The sequence below is a fragment of the Eubalaena glacialis genome, chromosome 16 (genome assembly GCF_028564815.1).
Source record: "Eubalaena glacialis isolate mEubGla1 chromosome 16, mEubGla1.1.hap2.+ XY, whole genome shotgun sequence".
Lineage (NCBI taxonomy): Eukaryota > Metazoa > Chordata > Mammalia > Artiodactyla > Balaenidae > Eubalaena > Eubalaena glacialis.
Genome location: NC_083731.1, coordinates 386849 through 407214, shown reverse-complemented (window position 1 = coordinate 407214; position 20366 = coordinate 386849). Strand labels below are relative to the sequence as shown.

The following is a 20366-nucleotide window of genomic DNA, read 5'->3' as shown; positions in this document are numbered from 1 at the left end:
CCCCTAAGCCCGAGACCAGACTCTCACGCGCTCCCGCAATGGACAAGGGTCCCGCCTGCGCAGGGGCCCAGGGGCCCTGGATCTGGACCCCGCCCGGCCTGTGGCTGACAAAGGAGCTTCCTGGATGGTTCCTAGGGGTCTTTTAATCCCTCTCTTTTTAGGGCTGGTCCTGGTTTCAGAGCCTGCTGACCACTACCTGCTCACACAGGTTGGGGGGAAGGGTCCTCCACCCGGATCTCCTCGAGGGGGCCGGGCCGGGAGGACCCCGTGGAGAGGGGTGCGTCCAGCAGGGGCCCCCGCCTGGGTGGGAGCAGGTGCCGAGAGGGGTGGGGGCCATGCTTGTTCAGTCTCCATCCGCAAGGTGTTTCTGGGCGCCTGCCGCAAGCGGGACGTGGTTCTAAGCAAGGAACAAAAGAAGGGCCGTGATGAGTTCAGTTTCCTAACAGGACCGAGTGAGCGCCAGGGTCACCCTGCCCACCACCCGCACCTGCACAGGATCGAGGGCTGAGCCTCCCTTCTTGGGCAGCTGGTCATGTACTTTCATGTCACCCTGATCATAATTTAAGAAACGAAATTCTAGACTCCTCTTCCTCTCCCCTGTTCCAGCTGAAGCCTGTGAGATTCATCCTCGGAGGAGGGAGGACGGGCAGGGTGGATGGGCGGAAATCCCTGGGGCGCTTCCCATCTCTGCTTTCTCCGAAGCCTAAGCCAGGTAACTGGGAGGCAGTGACCGGAGGGCGAGGGGAGGTGGGCCGGCACCCGGCCAGCCTTGGCCGCCAGCCACCAAAGGCCATCTGAGCTTGGCGGGGGCCCCCGGGGGCAGGCTGTAAGGACTGACGGCCAGAGGTGCCCACACCCTCACCTGCCACTGTGACAGAGTGGAGCCCAGCCGGGAGCAGGGGGCCAGCCAGGTGTGTGCACACCTGTGCCGTGCGGGGCCTGTGGGAAGACTAGTCCCTCCTCTCGCAGTATGGGGGCCGAGCCAGCCCCTCCCGCCAGCTCCTCCGTGCTGGACGGGTCTCCAGGGGCAGCTGGGGTCACGCTGGCCCTCATGCTGGGAAGAGTCCCTTCCCGGCCCGGGCATGAGGAGGATGCAGGGAGACCCCATAGTGCAGAATCCTTGGATTCACGGTGATTTCTTGCCCTCCCGACAGCCCTGCTCCTGGGCCCCTGAAAGCCTGCCCCCCTACTCAGCTCCCCCTGCAGGCAGCCAGACACAACACCGTGCACACCTGCCCCCTCAGCATCCTCTCGGCCTGAAAGCCTGCCACCCCTACTCAGCTCCCCCCGCAGGCAGCCGGACACAGCACCGTGCACACCTGCCCCCTCAGCATCCTCTCGGCCTGAAAGCCTGCTTCCCATTCCTGCTGCTCCCGGACCACCCGGGCACCTCAGACGTTCGTTTCCCTCCAGAGGCCCCGGTTCGATTGTCCAGGCCCCAGGATTATTAATGGCCCCTAGGGAGTTCCGGTGTAAGGCAAGGTCACCGAGGAGGCCTGGATCTCTGCAGGGGCCGGGTCACGTCCCTGGGGATCCCTGTTCCTTCTCTAGCACGGTGACTGCTCTCACCGATGCTATTGTCACCATCTGCTTTATAGCATAGTAGTATGTTTTATTTCTCCTACTTCTCACTTTTCAAGCTCTTAAAGGGCAGGTCTGTATGACTTATCTTCATGGCTCTCCTAGTATCTTGCATATAGAGGAAATTCAATAAATGTTTGTTGACTGCACGAATGAAAGATTAAATTAAATGTCTGTAGTGAAGTAAATGCATGCTTTCCCGCTTGGAGGATGTGATTACGCCTTGACATTGAACTGACCTGGTTCATATCTTATTTCAGCCACTGACCAGCTACTTCGCTTCAGAAAAATTATTTAAATTCTCAGTGCCTCTGTTTCCTCATCTGTGAAATGGGTAGAACATTGTACCGATTAACTAAGGCAGACGTGAGCAGCGGTGATCACAGGGCAAGGCGTCTGATAGGCGTCTGATAGGCGTCTGATAGTGTCAGCCTTGTGCCCGATCTCCACCTGCCCCGCCCATCTGAAGGGTGAATCCAGGTCAACTCAGGACCTCTGGATGAGACCCTCTGAGGGGATGTGGCTGTTTCTGGGGGGAGTGGGGACTTGAGTTCAGGTGAGGGCAGTGGAGGCAGGGGACTTAGGATACTTCAAACATATTACACTGAGCCGGAAGGAACTTGGCACTAGGGTTCATAACTGTTTTAATCAATTATCTTCTTAACATCAGTAATAATTGGTCCAGACCCTCTGCCTGTCCTCGGACCAATAGAAGACAGATTTCCTCATCGTCTCATAATTGCCTTTGCAAGAGCTAAATTAAATTACGTTTTAAAAATACCCTGATCCCAGACTATGGCTCCCTGCAGAGTTGGGCTGGATGCAGGCGTCCTCAGGCCACCGCGGGGGATCAGGTGTCAGTCGGTGTCATCAGCCTCAGAGCCAGTGCCTCCTGCGCTGTGGTTGTGCTGCTTGGCCTCCTGGCGGGGGTGTCTGGGGGTGAATTCTAAAAATGTCCGTTCCTGGTCCACACGCAGGCTTTGGAGGAGCCCCGGGTCTGCTCTAGTCACGTCGATTAGCCTCCTGGACCTCGGTTTCCTCACCTGGGCAGGGGGAGCTCGTTGGGGGGGGCGGGCACGCTAACGCCTGCCATGCTCCTCACGACCCCCTGCTCACGGAGCCCTGAAAGAATTTCCGAAACCCTGCCCAGATCCAGCTGGCATCTAAAATCTCCTGCGGTAAATGTATTAGTTGGAAAAGGGTATCATTTCTGGCAACACATGCACATCTTTTAAGGATATTTTCAGTGAACCTTTGGAACGACACACAGGTCCAGCCCACCCAGCTGCCCGCGGGGTGCGGGCGCGAGCTCGACCACGCACGGCCGGGCGACGCTGCTGAGCCCCGGTGGGCCGCGGCCGGGCTGGCAGGGCCGAGCGTGGACAGAGCACTTGGACCCCGTGTGGCTCTTCTTCCCAACACACACTGGGCCCCGTTTGGCAGAGTCGGGTCTGGTTTTCCAAGCAGCCAACCGAATCAGACTTGCTTCCTGTCAGAAAATGTTATGAATTACCCTTCAATTCCGACAAATGGGCGAATAGGCGCCTCCACGACAACCGCTGACTCCTGGATTGTCTTCTACACCCTCCTGGGCGAGGCGCGATGGCGGGGTTGCGGGGGGGGGAGTCTCCTGTGAGTTTGCAGAGGTGTTTCTTCCTGCTGCTGCTCTTCGGTCACGGATTCCGTCACCGCTTCTGTCTGGGCCCCGGACGAGCATCCACGGTGGGGACTGCACCACTGGGGGGGCCTCATGGGGGACGGGAGTGAGTTCTCGGCTCAGACCCCCATACGGAAGACAGAGCAACGAGAGAAAAGCAGCTTATCACACAGCTTGGGGAGCGTCTCCAGGGAAAACAGCGGGTTCAGACAGACAGGGCAGGACACAGGGGAGCAGGTGCGGCTTCCAAGGGCATCGGACACGGGAGGGAAGGAACGGGGTGAGGCCCGCAGATGCCGCTGGGCCGTCTCTCAGCTGGTGAGAGTTGGTCTCCTGTAAAGGAGAATTTATTTCCTGTTTTTAGGCAGAAGGGGGAACTTTTTCTGCTCCTTAATAGCCTTCAGCTCAAAATAATTTTTATGTCAAAGAGGCAAACTTCGGGGCGACGTGTTCTGGTTGCCTTCAGCCTTTCCTGTTGCAGGCGGGCTGGGGAAGGAGGTGCAGCAGCCCCGAGGCCTGCTCTCAGCAGGATCTGCTTATTCCCCCTCCCCGCAGCCCAGGTACCACCGCCCCCCCCCCCCCCCCCGCCACAGACGGAAGCTCTGCTTTAGAGCCCTTAAGCCCCACACGTACCACCGTGTATTGTGGTTAAAACAACACAATTTATTCTCGTGCAATTCTGGGGCCAGAAGTCCAAATTCGGGCTCACTGGGCCAAAGTCAAGGTGTTTAGGGGGCACCCGCTGTGTGTCTGCACGGTATGAGGTTGGTGTGACCACGTCTCACCGCCTGCTCTACACCACGGTCACTTCTCCCTGGATCCTAACCACCTTTCCGGCCTCCTGGCTCCCATCCTGCTGCCCTACAACCCCTCTCAGTGACCCTTCTGATGTGGGCTCCCCTGGGGCCCTGGCGTCGCGGGTAAGACCTCCTGCCACCCACTGCGTGCCAGGCCCGCCCCCGGTCTGCCCAGGGGCTCCTTCCCAGACGGCTGAGCGGCCCCACCTCACGCCCTCTGGGCGGGCGGGACGTCTCCTCTTGGTGACCAGTGACCCGAGCCCTCCTCCTCCGAGTCACACTTTCCCTCCTGCCGCAGCAGGTGTGGCCACCTCAGGCCCCCCCGACCCCCCACATTTTCCTCGGTGATTGTATTTATTGGCCACTGTCTCTTCTCCGAAGGGTGCCCGCTGCACCAGGACCTTTGTCCATCGGTCCTTCCCGAGTGCAGGGCACGGTGTCTAGCATGTGGAGTGGGTGCCCAATGCAACCCGCCGAGGGCCAGTGTGAGCGAATCGTATTGCTTTTCACGCCTAAAACCTGTACACAGACGGTGTTACACTCACCTCAGCACCGCGACCTGCGGCTTTGCGCCGCGTTGCGTTCGAGTTTTTCCTGCTGGTGCGTGAAGCCTCACCACGGGTGAACCACCGGACGCGTAAATCTAGCCCTCGTCCTGGTGTTCGTTGTTTTGCCGTTGCACACAGAGCTGTGTTGCATATTCTGTGTGCAAACCTCACACGTCAGGGTTTTTCTGTCGCAGTGGAACCCCTTCAGAATGACTGGGGCTCCTAACAATTACTTCACTGCCAGACATTCTGATTGACTGGTCTGGGTTGGCTCAGGACAGCAGTAATTTTTTAAAAGAAGGTCTTTAGATGATTCTCAGGGCAGCCTGGGCCTGGAACCACAGGTCTTGGGCTTGTCCTTAAGCAGGGAATTGCTGGCTTGTAGGGACCCATCTTCGACTTTCCCAAACACTGCTGTCAAAGTGGTCACAGCGGGAGTAATCCCACCAGCAGCGCACGCGGGTTCCTTCCCCCAGATTCTCAATACTGTTACCGTCCCACCTTTAAAGGTTTGCCAGTGCCGAGTCCGGGGCGGGGTGGGGGGCGGTGGTGGGTGGGAGCTGGCTTCCCTTCCCCGGTGCTTGCGCTCCGGGAAAACCGGGAGGGGGGCAGGGGGGCGGGGCGGGGGCGGAGCGAGGGTGGAGGGGCGGGGCGGAGGGGCGGGGCGCAGGTGGGAGGCGAGCGGACAGACGCTGACCGGAGAGGCGGTGCTGGGGCATCTGGTCCTAGCGGCCACCGCGCCCCACGGTCGCTGTCGCAGCGGGAGAGCAAGCAGCCCCTCCCACCCGGAGCAGCCCCCGGGATGCAGCCGCTCCCGCCGCCGGTGCCCGGGCCCCTGGCCCTGCTGGACACGACAGGTGAGCGCACAGGTGAACCAGGCTCCGGTCCTCCGGCGCCCGAACTCCTCCGGGGACCCTGGACGCGGGCACAGGCCCTCTCCCTCCGCTTTTTCCTGAGTGTCCAGACTTTGCGCCTGTCTCTCCCCGTCTCGTTCTCCGCTGTCCTTTATTACGAACAGTAGACGACGATCCGTGTAAACCTTACAACCCACTCCTTTTCCATCTCTTCCACCCCATTTCAGGCTCCAAAAATTTCTAGGAAAAGGTCATTTCGTGGGGCCAGGTGGCTTCTTCCTGCTTGAAAGCCTTAGTGCATTCTTCGCGCGGCTGTCCGCCTCATCCGCGCCCTCCCCAGACTTCTCCCCCGTAAATTCACGGAATCTCGAATTCGCGGATTTCCCACCAAGCCCGATGCAGCCGAAGCCAGGCGGCGGGACACAGGAAGCCGGCGCCTTTGTCTCTCTACCGGGAAGTGGCCGGGAGGGGAGTAATGGGGGTGTTTTCCTGACGGGGAGGCCGGGAAGGCTTCAAGAAGAGAAAAGATCGTTCCACGGCGAGCGGGGCTCTGACGGACGGGCCGAGGGGTGGTGATGCCTCGGGGTCCGGCTGCCGCTTCACAGGGGGTCCAGTGGAGAACGCAGGGGTTTACCTCCCAGCCCTGTGTGCAGTGGCTTTGCAAAGTCTCTTTTAAAAAACCAGATTAGTGATGTTGCTTGATTTTTAAATGATAATCAAGGCATCTGGCTTCTTCCTAAAAGAAACAATTCTATACCCACCGCTCTCTAAAGCCAAATGCTCTGTGACAGACTGACCTACACGTGTTCCATCCTCCTGGAAAACAATTACTTATTATAATCACAACTAGTTGTTATGACTAGTTATTAACTACTTACAATTATTACCATCATTATATTAGAATGACTTGATTTCAAAAATAGCATTTTTGACTTAGAATTTTCTTCTGAGGAGGAACATTAAATTTAAAAAATACGAGAGTTGGTTTTTTATTTAAAAATACTAAACATGAGTGTAGCTGGGATGGGATTATGGGTATTTTCTACCTGACATGTCTGCACTCATGCCCTTGGGGGTGTATTCTGTGTAAAAGCAAAATAAAAGGGAAATTGTTGGCTGAGGGCACATCCTTGTGCCTTCGTCTCTTTCCCTGGGACGGTTGATTAGCCCCACACGGCTGCTGTCGAGACGAAATGATTAAATGAGCTCATTCTTCTTTCTGGGAGGCCCGGCTCTCCTGGCAAGGAGGGGGTGACAAGGTGACTGCCCCCACCCCGGTCTTTGTGACGCCCCCTTCCTGGCTCCACTAAGTGGAGAAGGTGCAGAGGGGGGCAGCCCCTACGTCTGCTCCATCCTTGCACCTGGTCATGGAGCCACAGATGCTGGGAGGAGGCTGGGAGGGGAGGCTGGGAGGAGGCTGGGAGGGGAGGCTGGGAGGAGGCTGGGAGGGGAAACTTGGGGGAGCTTGGGACGAGGCTGTGAGGGGAGGCTGGAAGGAGGTTGGGAGGAGGCTGGGACGGGAAGCTTGGAGGAGGCTGGGAGGGGAGGCTGGGAGGAGCTTGGGACGAGGCTGTGAGGGGAGGCTGAGGAGGTTGGGAAGAGGCTGGGAGGAGGCTGGGAGGAGGCTGGGATGGGAAGCTTGGAGGAGGCTGTGAGGGGAGGCTGGGAGGAGCTTGGGACGAGGCTGTGAGGGGAGGCTGAGGAGGTTGGGAAGAGGCTGGGAGGAGGCTGGGAGGGGAGGCGGCAGGGGCAGGGAGCTGGCAGGGCTCCTGGGGAGCGACAGTCTACACAGGCTGGAGTCAGGAGAGCAGTGAGCAGGCAGGTGAGACGCAGATTTGGCCTCAGCCCCACAGCCCCAGACGTCCCCCCTCCGCTCCCAGGTGGAGAGCACCAGGTAGGAGTAAGTGCTGATTCACCTTAACGTTAGCACCACCCACGACCATATGTCCATTATGCGCATAGACACGCATCTGGAATTTTCACGGATGTTCTCTCACTGCATCCTTATCACAGTGAAGAGGCAGGCAAGCAGGGGGTTGTCATACCCCCACTTTGCAGATCAGGAAACCGAAGTTCCCTCATTCATTCAGCATGAGGAGATACAGGCTCGGGGACCCTGCATCAAGCAAGATCCCCACGGCCCCTGCTCTCAGGGTCCTCCTTCTGCAGGGCTCAGAGAGGGCGGGGGGCCGCGTGCAATCACTCAGCAGGTCTGGCAGCCCCACGACAGTTCGGGCAGTGTTCGTGTAAGTTGCCACCAGTGCTATGAGCCTAATAGTAGAGATTTTAACTAGGAGTCAGGGCACCGCCTTACGGATTTTTCAGTTGTAACAACGCACACAGTAAGACTCCTGCTAATGGGACAGGCAGGTCGAGGGAACAATTCAGGGAATTCTGTTTTTTTCTTTCAGGGTCGACCCCCTTTTCTCTGAAACTTGACCTAAAAATGCATATGCCTTACGGCAATTAGAAAGATACCCTACCTTCTTTTCTCGAGGTTATTTCTCATTGTCTTATTTTTTATGCAAGACCCTCTATTTATAAAGACTATTGAAGGTTGGGACTCTTCTCTTTGTCATCCCTGTTGTACCTGGAATCAAAATATTCCAGTTTGTGTCATTGGGATGAGGTCACTCAGAAGCATTCCTTTCCCACCTGCCTGTCTCTCCAGACCTCACGGTAAACTTGGAACTCGTGATACAAATCCTGACAAGGAGGACAGCTTGCATCTTGTGATTTTTATCATGTAGAAGTTTCAGAGGGAAAGTCGTACTAGGGAAAGCCTGGTGAAATGGTGAAGTTATATTGAAAATGGCTCCTAGGAAGCTTTACGTGGTCCCGAAGGAGATGTTTGACATAACCTGTCAGAATGTCACTAACGGACTTGACAAGGTCCCACCAAAACTGTTTGCCTGGTGGGGCCCCTCAGGTCCCCGCTCATCACGCGACCGCCCTAAAGGGACAAATCAAAGCGGAGCCAAGAACCTTCAGAACCAGAATATCGCCACAGGGGGTCTGCCAGATGGGCCCACAGGAGCTAAGAGACAAAGCCCAGCGGCCAGAACTGTGGTTTGAAGCAGGTGCTGAGACGTCAGTTAATTATTTTGAGCATAAATAGACGTGTAATGCATTAAATTAGGGAAAATAGCAAAGTCCTTTGAGGAGGAGGGCATTTGATAATTTTCTCAAATACTTAGTCCCAGAAAATTTAGTTTCAAGAGTCTTCCTGCTCTTAAAACACATTTTACAACAGAGGTGGGGATGGAACTTCAGGAAGAACAGCTGAGGAGGGGCAGCTGATAAGGAGGTGGGGCTGCTCTGGGTCCATCCGCAGGGGCTCGGGGGCTGGCAGGGTGGTCGGCACACGGGAGAGGTGACCCCTGGGGGCGGGTGGACGGGGCGGAGGCTGGCATGCCACCCCCCCCACCGACTGCTGGACGGCCCTGGTGTGATTGTCTCATCAACTTCCATGGCAACAGCGTCACTAACTTCCAAAACATAGAAGAAGATGTGTTTTTAACTTTTGTGTCCATTTTTTTCAAATGTACCTGCCTTTCTAAAGTTAATCACCCAGAGCAGAATGTTGCCCGAGGGGAGCCTTCTTTTTTCCTCTCACTCACTCATTTTCAAAGTGGCTTTGCCATTTCTGTCCCGTTTCCTTACAGACACCCCAGATTGGCTGTAACCGCTGATCTTTCTGACTCTGGGGCAAACCAACTTGTACTTGTATCCTCAGTTTCAGGCTCTAAATACATGCAAGGAAAAATAAGTGATTGCGGTCTGCATGCACACGACTTTGCAAGTAAGATGCCATGAATAATAGCGAACAAGAGAGAAACCCACCAAGGGGACCCCAGGGCCGCTGGGTCCCAAAGGTGTACATCGTCTCCTTGCACTTGTGGCTGTGCCTCTGTAGACACTCCTATAAATGGTTCACCCTCAACAGTGCTTACATATTTGCAGTAAAAACTATGAGAAAACAGCAATGAAAGAGCAGGTGAAGGGAGCTGAGGGCCTCGCGGGAAATGAAGTGACCTCCCTGAGAGCTTTGCCCTCGCCAGGCCGGTGGGTAGAAGCGGCGTTCCCGCGCTGGCCAAGTGATTCTGAGAGAGCGTGTTGACTCAGAGTTGTGTGTGATTTATTTCTGAGCGTGTGACAATCCCGTTCTTGGGTGGCGTGACCCTGACCTGCCGTTAAACTTTGCTGACGAGGCTGCGGACAGGCGTGTAAATCTTCAAAGGCACAGTCTGGAGCGGGGGGGGCCCGGGGTCATCTGAGACAGTGGTTGAGGTCAAATGAGCAGCTGCTTCCCCACCAAACACACACACACACGTCAATTTTAAAAACTTTGGTGTGGGAAGAAGCACCACGTTTTTCTTTCATCCTGTTTTGTTTTGGAGTCACAGGGATGAAGATGGTTAACCTTCCAACAAACGAAACCCGCCAGCATGGCTGTGTTCAGTGTGGAGTCTCGTCCTGCCCTCTGTCTATCTGTCTCTGCCTCCGTTGTGCGGTTGCTGATGACTGCGTAGGAACAGGCGTATCTGAGATCAAATTGCTGTAATAATTGTTACAATTACGGTTATTGTAAGTGAGGCTTCCTTGCCTTCCCTGAGACACACGAGAGGAAGAACCGTTCACACAAAACCCAGAAGTCAAGGCTTGAGGGAGGAAGGTGCCAGTGACGGAAGGTTTCCTTTCTTGCTTTCTTGAGTTCTGTTACAGTTAGAATGAGGTTTGGCTACAGATACCAGGACATCCAAAATAGTGGTCTATAGTCTAGAGATTTAATTCTGTTACCTAATCAAAGTTTGGAGGTGGACAACCCAGGGCTGTCTTTCTGCTCTGCCTCTCTTTGTGTGCGACTTCTATTGTCAAGGTTCCCTCATGGTGCAAAATGGCTGCAGGGGCTCCACCTTTAGGTTCACATTCCAGGCAGCGGGAAGGATGAAGGGGAGAACGGCAAAGGGACTGGCTCCTTTAAGAGATTTCCAGTAGGTCCCACCCAACATTCCTTGTTGAGATGGAGATTATTTGCTGAGAACATAATCACCCAGCTGGAGCAGAGGCTGGAAAATGCCATCTTTCAGCGGCCGTGTTTCCCATCCAATAATTGGGGCCTGTTGACAAGGGGAGAGGGTAATGGATGTGCAGGTGGGCAGCGGCGGGCTCTGCACAATTTTATACTTTCTTTCCACCCCTTCCCATTTGATCACTCGCGTGTTTGGCGCTGAGCCAGGTACAGGAGGTGGAAGAAAGCAGGATGCCTGCCCTCCGGGGGAGCGGCTCGGTGTGGACACGGGGGCACAAGTGCAGCCACGGAGCAGCATGGACGTGCTGGCCATCCCAGAGGGAAGCGTGCCCCCTCTCTGTGTGGGACCTGCTCGGCGTGGTCCAGGGCTGGGTGCAGAGGTCCTCTGTCCAGTCTCAGAGTAGGGCAGGGTCCAGGGTCACGGACTTGGCGAGGCCCAGGGGTGCTTGTTAATGCAGGTAAAGTGCTCAGTAAGACCAGGCGCGGAGCAGATGCTCCATAAGCGGCCGGCGTGACTGCTGCCGTGTGGGGTGAAGCCAGGACGGAGGCCGTCAGGGGACTTGGAACCCGGGGAGGGCTCAGCCACCCCCTGACGTTTACTGAGAACCTACTGTGCGTGGGCACTGTCTCAGGTGGCAGGGATGCAGCGGGGAACGAGGCAGGGCCCCCGCCCACCCTCACGGGGCCCGTCGTCCGGGGGGATGGGCAGCGGACGTGTGGGTGGTGACTGCCTGGAAACCCCTGGGTGCAGTGGGGGCCACAGGGGAGGGCGGCCGTGCAGGGGTACCGGCGGGGTCTGGGTGCCCTTTAGGAGATGACGGTGAGTCCTCAGGGCGGGCGGAGGGGTGGCGAGGGGTCCGGCTCTGAGGATGGGGAAGGACGGGGAAGAAGCAGGCGGTGGTGGTCCCTGGGGAGCGTGTCCCTGGGGAGCGTGTCTCGGGCTCCTGCCAGTGAGAAGCGGGGCTGCAGCAAAGAGCCAGGCTGACCCGGGATGCGCTCGAGGTCCTGGGGCCCCCCTCCCCGAGCCCAACCCCTTACCAGCTGGCTCCTTGTTTGTCCTCCCCCAGAAGTGTTTGCGAGAAGAAAGAAGACTTCCCTGTGGTTTGTGGGGTCTCTGCTGGTGGTGTCCACCTCCATCCTGACCGTCGGCCTCGCCGCCACCACCAGGACGGAGAACGTGACCATGGGCGGCTACTACCCCGGGATCATTGTGAGTGGCGCGGTCCCTGGGGTCTGCCGGTCGGGGGGCCTGGGGGCCGCGGGGACACAGATGTCCGTGTGCTGCTGACACGCTCCACCCCAGCCCCCCGAGCTGGAGGTTTAGGGCAATTATCCTGCATGCTCAGGTGGCCCAGTGGGGCACAGAGTCCTGAGGGGTGGGGGAGGGGAAGGAGCCAAGAGGTGCGACAGGCCCTGGCCCAGAGTCTCCCAGAGTGCCCGGGGAGAGCCAGCCCTGTGACACCTGGATTTTAGCCCTATGAGACCAAGCTGAGCAAACCACCCCTCGGAAACTGGACTCAGAGCTTTAAAAGATGCCACGAAACCTGGATAGAAGGTGCGTTCGTGGGATCGCATGGGATCAGCAGGAAAACGAGCTGACGTGGTCCTCACCTCCGCTTCCGGGCAATAATCCCGCGAGGTAAACGCACAGCCCAGCCAGACCCGGCAACAGCGGCCCCCAAATCCAGAATCATCCAGACTTCTGAACTGTGGAATTGTGTCCATTCGTTGGCAGTAAAATTTGCTCCAAGCATCTGCATCGCACTCAGGGAGCATCTGTGAAATTGCTTTTTATCAGATATGATGCCCTGCAAATGCACCAGAGCCCTGAGGGGCTGTGTCACAAAGTGCTAAACCAAGATTTTAAAAAATGAAGCTTATTTAATCTCATGACTCTCACTAGAGGTATTATCCAGATTAGTCATGATGTTGATAGCATTTTTAGCAAGGATGAAAATAGTTTAAAATATTTTACAAATATCATTCATTTTCTCTTTATATTTTTCTTTATTTTTATATTTTATCTGTGCTTTATAAATCTACATTATCTTCCTGTGTATACTTTCTGAGTAAACCTACATAAATAGTGTCTGTGCAGATAGTATTCTCAGTGAACTCTCATGAGACTCTGCTTCCCGGCCTGGCCTGTGTCCTGGACGGGAGGGGAGCCGGGGATGTGGAGGCAGGCGGCCGTGAGGACGCATCCCCCAGGTGGCCTGCAGAGCGTCAGGATCAGTCTTGAGTAGGATTTTGCAGTGTTCTCTAAGCTTCAGTGGTTCAGGATTCACCTGGAGGTCACCTTCAGAACATCCTGGGTGTGTTCAGAGCCTCGCTCTGCAGGGAACCTGACTCCTGGCCGAGAACCAGAGTGAAACTGGCTTCAGCTCAACGGTTCTGAAAGCAAACGGCGGACACAGCAGATGAGGTTTGCTCCAAGAAAATGTGGATAAAAGTCACTTCTGTGAACACACGGCATCCGACCCTGAGGCTCACAGCAAGGGCGGGTCTCAGGAGGAAACTGGGTGAAAAGGTGCAAACACCGCAACGTTTTGGAAAGAGGAATTTTTTCAAATCCAAAAAAATGCAACTTAGTGAAACTTAATAGATGTATTTTAATACATTTATGTTGGAGTGGGATTGTGATATTTTGAAGAAAATGCTCATCTTTCCTCACTCCTTGAGAATTCTTAAATTATTGGTGAAAACTACATCTGTGCATTCACGTCCGTCTCCATAGATATAATACTTGCAGGTAAAGACATCCTTGGACATAAATAGGTCTGATTTTTAGTGCATTAAATCTGGCACCATGGTTAGAGATGCCACAGCTGTGTGGGTCAGTCGCTCGGCTGTCCCCAGGCTGCTGCCTCTGCCTCGCATGGTCACTCAGAATCCGACGGGCCGGGCAGAGCCGAGGGTCACCCACTGGGCGGGCTCCAGTGTGGGGTCTCAGGGCGGCCCTGTGCATCTGCGAGGGGCTTGTCACCGGCTGCTTTGAGCGGTGCCTCCCCTGGCGTTGCTGGAACTCTGTTCTTCAGGCTGAGGGGAAGCTTAGGAATTCTTCCCAGGTGGGTGTGGGGGGATGAGGCCGCCGGCACCCCTGGGCACACTCGGGTGTTGCGAGACGAGCACAGTCGTGGTGTTTCTCCAATGTCCCAGCGTCACCTGCACCCGGGCCGAGAGCTGAGCCGAGGAACAAGCGGACTGGTTCTCAGGAGCCCCTGGGTGCCCTTCCTGCCTGGGCTGGAGCCCCCATCCCACCTCTTCCTGCCCCAGGATTACCTGTCTGCCTGCTCACCTGAGTCAAACGCTCATTTCTAAGGGGTGTCAGCCGTGTCCGTGTCTGAAACACCCTTGGTTCTGGCTTCCTATGATCCTCCCTGAGGGTCAGCCGTCCTCCGACGATGGCCCAGGAGAAGCTCTCAGACGGGCCTCTCCCTGACCACCAGGCATGGAGGATGGGTCACCATGAGGGTGTTCTCCTGTCGGGGTGGGGGGCACGTGACGCTCTTTTCCCGGAATCGAGAGTTGAACTGACATAGGAGTTAAAACATTTGAACACAGAAGATGAGACGGGTCTGTTTCAGCAGCTTCTATTCTGATCACTGGCTTTGATGGATCCCGAGAAGCCCACCCCAACGGGCCTGAACCTACCTGCCACTTAGTGCTTCGGGCTCTGTGAGGGGGAATGGCTGGCCTTGCTTGTTGACAGGGTGTCCTGAGGTGGGTGGCCACTGTCCCCTGTCGGCATTAGGCTGCCAGGCGTGTAACCGAGCGCTTTCTCCCTTGTTTTCCTTTGGTGTCAGCTGGGCTTCGGATCTTTCTTAGGAATTATTGGCATCAACCTGGTGGAGAATAGAAAGCAAATGGTAAGAATGTGCATTGTTATTTCAAATTTGGGTGGTGGGGCTATACGCGGTGGGGGGGAGTGCTGCCCCTATAGCTGTGGGTGTTCCTGGGAAAGGCCCTGCCCCAAGCCAGCACCCCCAGGGTCAGCGCCTAGCTTCCCAGGCTGTGGGCTGTGCACCCCGGGACTCAGGGTTCAGTGGGTGCCATTCACATCTTAGGCTAAGTGAGCATCGCCCCTGGGATTGCAGGGTACATTCTACAACCTCATGTGGTGTCTTAGCAGCTAAGGTTGGGCCACGGGAAGAAGCGTTTAGGGTATGGGGTGGGTTGGGAAGGTTGGCAATTAGTTTAAATCATGGTGTATAAGGTTCAGGCAAAAACACGTGTGTATGAACATCTGTCCTTGAGTCAGGAGCCCTGGCATCTCCTCCTACGTCTGGGGTGTGACGACGGCTCTCCCAGACTGAGGAGAGAGAAGGGGTCAGTGGAAAACCAGGAGAACCGTGGTTCAGAGGCCTTTGCAGAGGGCATGTCTACAACTGTTTGTGGGACGTATGAGGGCCAACTTTGATCAGTCAGGTTACAAACCTGACTTTTTATTGATCATTTCAATTTGGAATCTGTCTTGTTGATGCAGTGCTTTGGGGAAGAGAGCTATAAGAATAGTTAATTCAAAATAGTTAATTTTGCCAAATCATTGTGCCAGCCAGTGTTGACTTTTGAGAGGGTTCAGGGAGGATGCTGTTGGACCATATGCTGTTTCTGTCTCATCTCCAAATCATCGTATCAGACTGTGCTGGTGTTTCCGCCTCTACCTGCACTGGCCATCATCCTGATGTATCACCAGGATCACAGTGGCTGCCCTGGGCTTTCACGGGTGTGTGAAGATGTGGAGAAGGTGGGCCTTGCACACAGCTGGCGGGAATGTGCAATGATGCAGCCACTTTGAAAAACAGTCTGGCAGCTTCTCAAAATGTTACACGTAGACTTACCATAGAGTAAAGTGTGTGCTCTCGTCTGTTTCTACTCTGGCCATTCTGTTGGGTGTGAAGTGGGGTCTCATCGTGGATTTGTATTTCCTTGATGACTAATGATGTTGAGCTTCTTTACAAGTGCTGATTGGCTTTTTGTATATCTGTTTCTGGTTGTTGTTGAGAAATGTCTATTCAAGTCCTTTGCCCATTTTTAAATCGGGTTACTTGTCTTTTTATTGTTGAGTTGTCAGAGTCCTTTATATATTCTAGATACAAGTCCCTTATCCGATATATGATTTGCAAGGATTTTACCCCATCCTGTGGATTGTCTTTTCACCTTCTTGGTGGTATCCTTTGAGGCACAAAAGTTTTCAATTTTAATGAAGCCCGATTTATCTAGTTTTTCTTTTGTTGCTCGTGATTTTGGTGCCATTTCTAAGAATCTCATGCCAATTCCAAGGTCATGAAGATTACCCTTATGTTTTCTAAGAGTTTTATCACTTACATTTAAGTCTTTGGTCCATTTTGAGTTGATTTTGTATATGGTGTGAGATAGGGGTCCACATTCAAGCTTTTGCATATGGCTACTCAGTGGTCCTGGCACCATTTGGTGAAGAGACTGTCCTTTTTCCGTTGGATGGTCTTGATACCTTTATTGATAATCACTTGGCCATAGATGTGTGTGTTTAGTTTTAGACTCTCAAGTCTGTTCTGTGATCTGTGAGCTTCTGATAGAGATTGTGTTGACTCTGTAGATCAGTTTAGGGAGTGTTGCCCCATGAACTTGGGGATGTTTCTCCATCTCTTTAGATCTTCTTTTATTTCTTTCAACAATGTTTTATCATTTTAAGAGTTGAAGTTTTGCACCTCTTTTGTTAAATTTATTCCTAAGTATTTTATCCTTTTGGAGGCTATTGTGAATGGAATTGTTTTCTTAACTTCATTTTTGGATTGTTCATTGCAAATGTATAAAGATACAATTGATTTTTCCATGTTGCTCTAATATCCTGCAACCCTGTTGAACTCACTCATTAGTTCTAATAGTTTTTTAGTGGATTCCTGAGGATTGTCCATCTATAAGGTCATGTCACCTACAAACAGAGATAGTGTAACTTCTTCCTTCCCAAAATAGTTGCTGGAGTTCTATTTCTTTGGCTTTGGCAAAAGAAATGTGGGCCTTGGAGTGGGAGGATAAAAATCCAGAACTGACCCTAGCCCCCAGACAGGGTCCAGCCCCCCAGGAAGCCACCCTGAACCCCAGGCAAGATGGGGCCGCCAGGTTCCATAGACCAGAGCTTTCTGCCTGAGGTTGTGTGTGTTGCCTGTAGAATCTCATTTCGGCCCTTTCAAGAAAGCATTCCTCCAGACTCACCTTGTATGATAAACACGTGTTTCACTATCTAACATTTAATTTAATATTTGTGAGAGCTGAAACCTGTGTCGACCATTAGTATCTCTGTCATCTTGACCGTCGTGAACCTCAGTTTCTTCACATTCAGGATTGTTGAGCATCTGAGTTAACGCACGCGAGAATATCCAGTGCAGCACTGGTCCGTAACGGGTGTTCGGAGACTAGTAGCCGTTGTTACTTATTGTATTGAAGCACGTAGGTCAGTCAAAACATTCAAGTTGTAGCAAAAGGAAACAATAGCAAGCTGAGAAAATGTCAACTAGAGATAGTGCTTGTTTCAAATGCATCTAGATTTGTAAGAACGCTCTCTTTTCCCTTGCTTTCTCTTTATTTTAATTTTTTGCAATAGAAAAATTTAAGTATATGCAGAAGTGGACAGAATAGTATAACAAACCCTCTGTATCCATCTCCCAACTTCATCCATTGTCGAGTCATGACCGATCTTGAGTGGTATTTTGCAGCAAGTCCCAGACGTGGTATCATGTTGTCTGTAAACATTTTACTCTGCTCAAGCTAAGGGGTGGAATCTAATCATTACAAATGGCTCCTCCACGATCTCTGCCCGTCACGGCATTCGTCTCCAGTGATGTCCAAAGAATGCCCTCAACTGAGTCAGCTTTTGATATTTTCCCATTGATGAATGAGTTCTTGCTTTCTCCTTGCCCAGACATCAGAGTCCCTGATTTCACCAACAGCTCTGCAGTCTAGCTTCGTCCCCACGGCCGGGGATGGAGAAGTTAAGGGCTTAAAGCAGCTTGTTAACTGCCGCCTCTGCCCACCCCCAGCCATATGTACGTGCACGTGCACACACACAGACACACACACACACGTACACAAGAGACACACACACAAACACACACATACACGCACACAGAGACACACACAGACACACACACAGAGATACACACACAGGCGCATACACTGGAAACTTCCCGGAACATAGTTTAAAACCCCCTGAACTAGAAGGACCGATGGGGCGTCACTTAGCGGTAGAAGCGCGTTTCCTGCAGAGGGTTAGGGTACCGGCCTCCATCTGTTGGGCTTCTGTTCCTTCGAGTGTTGTGCTAGAGGGTCCTGGCTGTGCCCTCCGGCACCCCTGCTCCGGGTCTTGACATCAGGGGAGTCTCCTCGGCCCTTCACCTTCCCGTGTAGAAGCCAAGCTGGTCTCTGCCCCCCCAGGACTGAGCTGGGCGGGGCTGAGACAGCAAGGCCTCGAGGGCTGGGCGGGCAGACGTTGGGGTGCTGGGGGATCCGAGGGCCATCGGGGAGGAAGCCTGCGAGGTCCACGGTGACCCACGTGGAGGCTGTGCGGGTGGGGCTGGGCTTTCCCCGTGAGGGCCCACTAGTGACGGGGGTCCTGGCAGGCAGGGGCGGGAGGGTGGTGGCCAGGTTCACACGCTGTCCCACCTCCGACCCCGTGCTCCGCCGAAGGGCCTGCACACCCGTCCAGTTCTTTCTTCCGCGAATGCTTCCTGGAACAGCTGCACGATGCTGAGCCGGGGGCCGGGGCCGGGGGTCGGGAGACCCTGAACTCATGGGGCTTCGACCTGTACATGCAGCTGGGGGGCCCTTGGCGGGGACAGGGGAGAGGCAGTGAAGGCAGAGAAGGGCTGGAAGGTCTATTCCCAGGCCGGGCAGGAAGGTGGACGCTCTCGGCAGATAAGGCCGAGAACCAAACAAGACATGTCAATTTTGTTAGGAGTTCCAAAGAACCAACTTGCAGTTACCTCGATTCTCTTTACTGCTTTTCTGTTCTCTGTTTCTTTGATCTCTGCTTAAGCCTTTATTAGTGCCTTTCTTCCGCTGGCTCTGGGTTAAGTTCGCTCTTCTTTTCTAGTTCCCTAAGGTGTGAGCTCCTTCTCCTCAGTGCGTGTGTTCACGGCTCTCGCTTTCCCTCGGTCCTGGTTCAGCCGTGTCACCTCTTGCCTGGGCCCTGTGGTCGGGGCTAATTGCTCCCGTCTCCACTTTCTTCCGTTCATCTGGCTACAGGCAGCCTTCTTCTTATCACACCCTTATCTCTTTGGTGTTTGTTTTTGAAAATCACTTTCCCCTGTTGGAATGTAGTAAACTCTGTGGGCCCAGCGGAGATTTGAAGATGACCTTCCCCTACTGAGTAACAGCTGCCCTTCTCCCAGAAGAGACCCCTACAGGACAAGGAGACACAGTCCCAACCCTAATCTAGTGCCTTCCTTAGTTGCTAGAGTCACAGACAGACCCTGTCTGCAACATCTGTCGGGTCCGGCAGCCCTCGTATTAGAGAGGGGCCTTCAGGGCGTGAGCGGGTCCTTGTGCTAATGTTAAACCCCTAGGCTGCTTGAGGGGCAGCAAGGCCTGGAAAGGACGTGGCGGCTGTGACCGAGACCAGGACATGCAGGCCTTGGCCAAGAGGTAGCTGCTCGTCCTGGCCGGTTTCCTATTTCCAGCCCGAAGCGCTGGAGGAGAGAACTTCCAGTGTCTTTCCCAGCACTGTCAACTGGACCCTGGTGGTTCCCGGGCAATGTCACGCGTGCGGTCATCCCAGTGCCGAGTTTACCACGTGTGAGGTCGTGCTAGCTCTGACTTTTCCTTTTTCCAGGGCAGTGGGAGGAAGGGCAGCCGAGCAGAGTCAGTTGAAGGTTGATGAGGACGTGCAAGTCGTGGGGACGTGTGCAAACCGAGTCAGAACCTGTTTACACACCCAGCTGTAGGCAGCCCTGCGTGCTAGGAGACACTTCGGAAGTTGTGTGCTTTCTGTGGAGACCTGGATGAAATCCGGTGGAGGTGTGATATGAGGGTCTCTCGGCCGAGACTGTGACTGAGCCACAGTTGGATCGGAGCCGGCCACTGGCCAGCGTGGAGCAGGGCGTTCTCTGAGGTCACTGAGTTGGTGCGTGGAGGACTCACTAGGGCAGCGGGTCCGACGATGGCTTTGTTCACCCGCTGGTGGTGAGAGAAGCAACAGGGCCTCAGGGGCCACTTCTGGGAGTGTCTCAGGCGGCTGCAGTGCTTAGTGGACTTCCTGAACCAGCACCCGTGCTGGAGCACACGGGGCTGGGCAGACCACTTCTGACGAGGTCCCGGTGACCAGGCGAGCCGCAGACCCACTGGTCCTAGGAGAGCCGTCGCTGGGGACAGCTCCACTCCTTAGGGACACTGGCAGCGGCCCTGAGGGAGGTGGGGAGGGGGAACGGTGCCATCCCAGGGGTGTCAGGCCGCAGGCTGTGTGGCTGTCTGCAGGAGCAGGTACCCGGACCCAGTGCACGGCTGGACCCGGTGCCAGCCCGGCGTCGGGGACAAAGCGGGTGCTGGGGAACACTTGCTGGGGGAGCAGTTTGTCCCTCCCATTGCTTTTGTGCCAGAAAGTTGTCCTCCCTTCCTGAGGTCACAACTACTGGGGGGTCTGGGAGGGACCGGGGCTGCGTCTGAACTTGACTGTAGCTGTGGCCTCTCCGTAAGGCTGGGGTGGGAGTTCCAGGTCAGAACCGGTGCTTTTCCTCCCTACGCGGCTGGGGTGTCAGGATGAGATGGGTGCCCTGTGCTGAAGAACTTGGGGCTCCAAAGCGATGTTGTTCAGGTCGCGTCTCTGTGCTGGGCCCCTCTGGCCGGAAGCTCTGCCCAGCAGGAACCGCGTCCTTCCCGTCGGGCTACGGCATCCAGGGGCCTTGCTGTCAATCACAGGAGCTG

The 20366-nt window shown here is 54.7% G+C and overlaps 1 protein-coding gene across 2 annotated transcripts in view; it reads left to right on the top strand.

The window, feature by feature from the left end:
* Nucleotides 1–5293: 5293 nt before the first annotated feature.
* Nucleotides 5294–20366, top strand: part of TMEM255B (transmembrane protein 255B) — a 31933-nt gene continuing 16860 nt past the window's right edge. Inside the window, exons 1-3 of one of the 2 annotated variants that reach the window (XM_061170869.1) lie at nt 5294–5440; nt 11537–11679; nt 14276–14338. In XM_061170869.1, coding sequence (XP_061026852.1) covers nt 5386–5440; nt 11537–11679; nt 14276–14338 — 261 coding nt within the window. In that variant the 5' untranslated portion in view covers nt 5294–5385. The remainder of the gene's footprint in view (nt 5441–11536; nt 11680–14275; nt 14339–20366) is intronic. The other variant, XM_061170870.1, reaches the window with a different exon arrangement.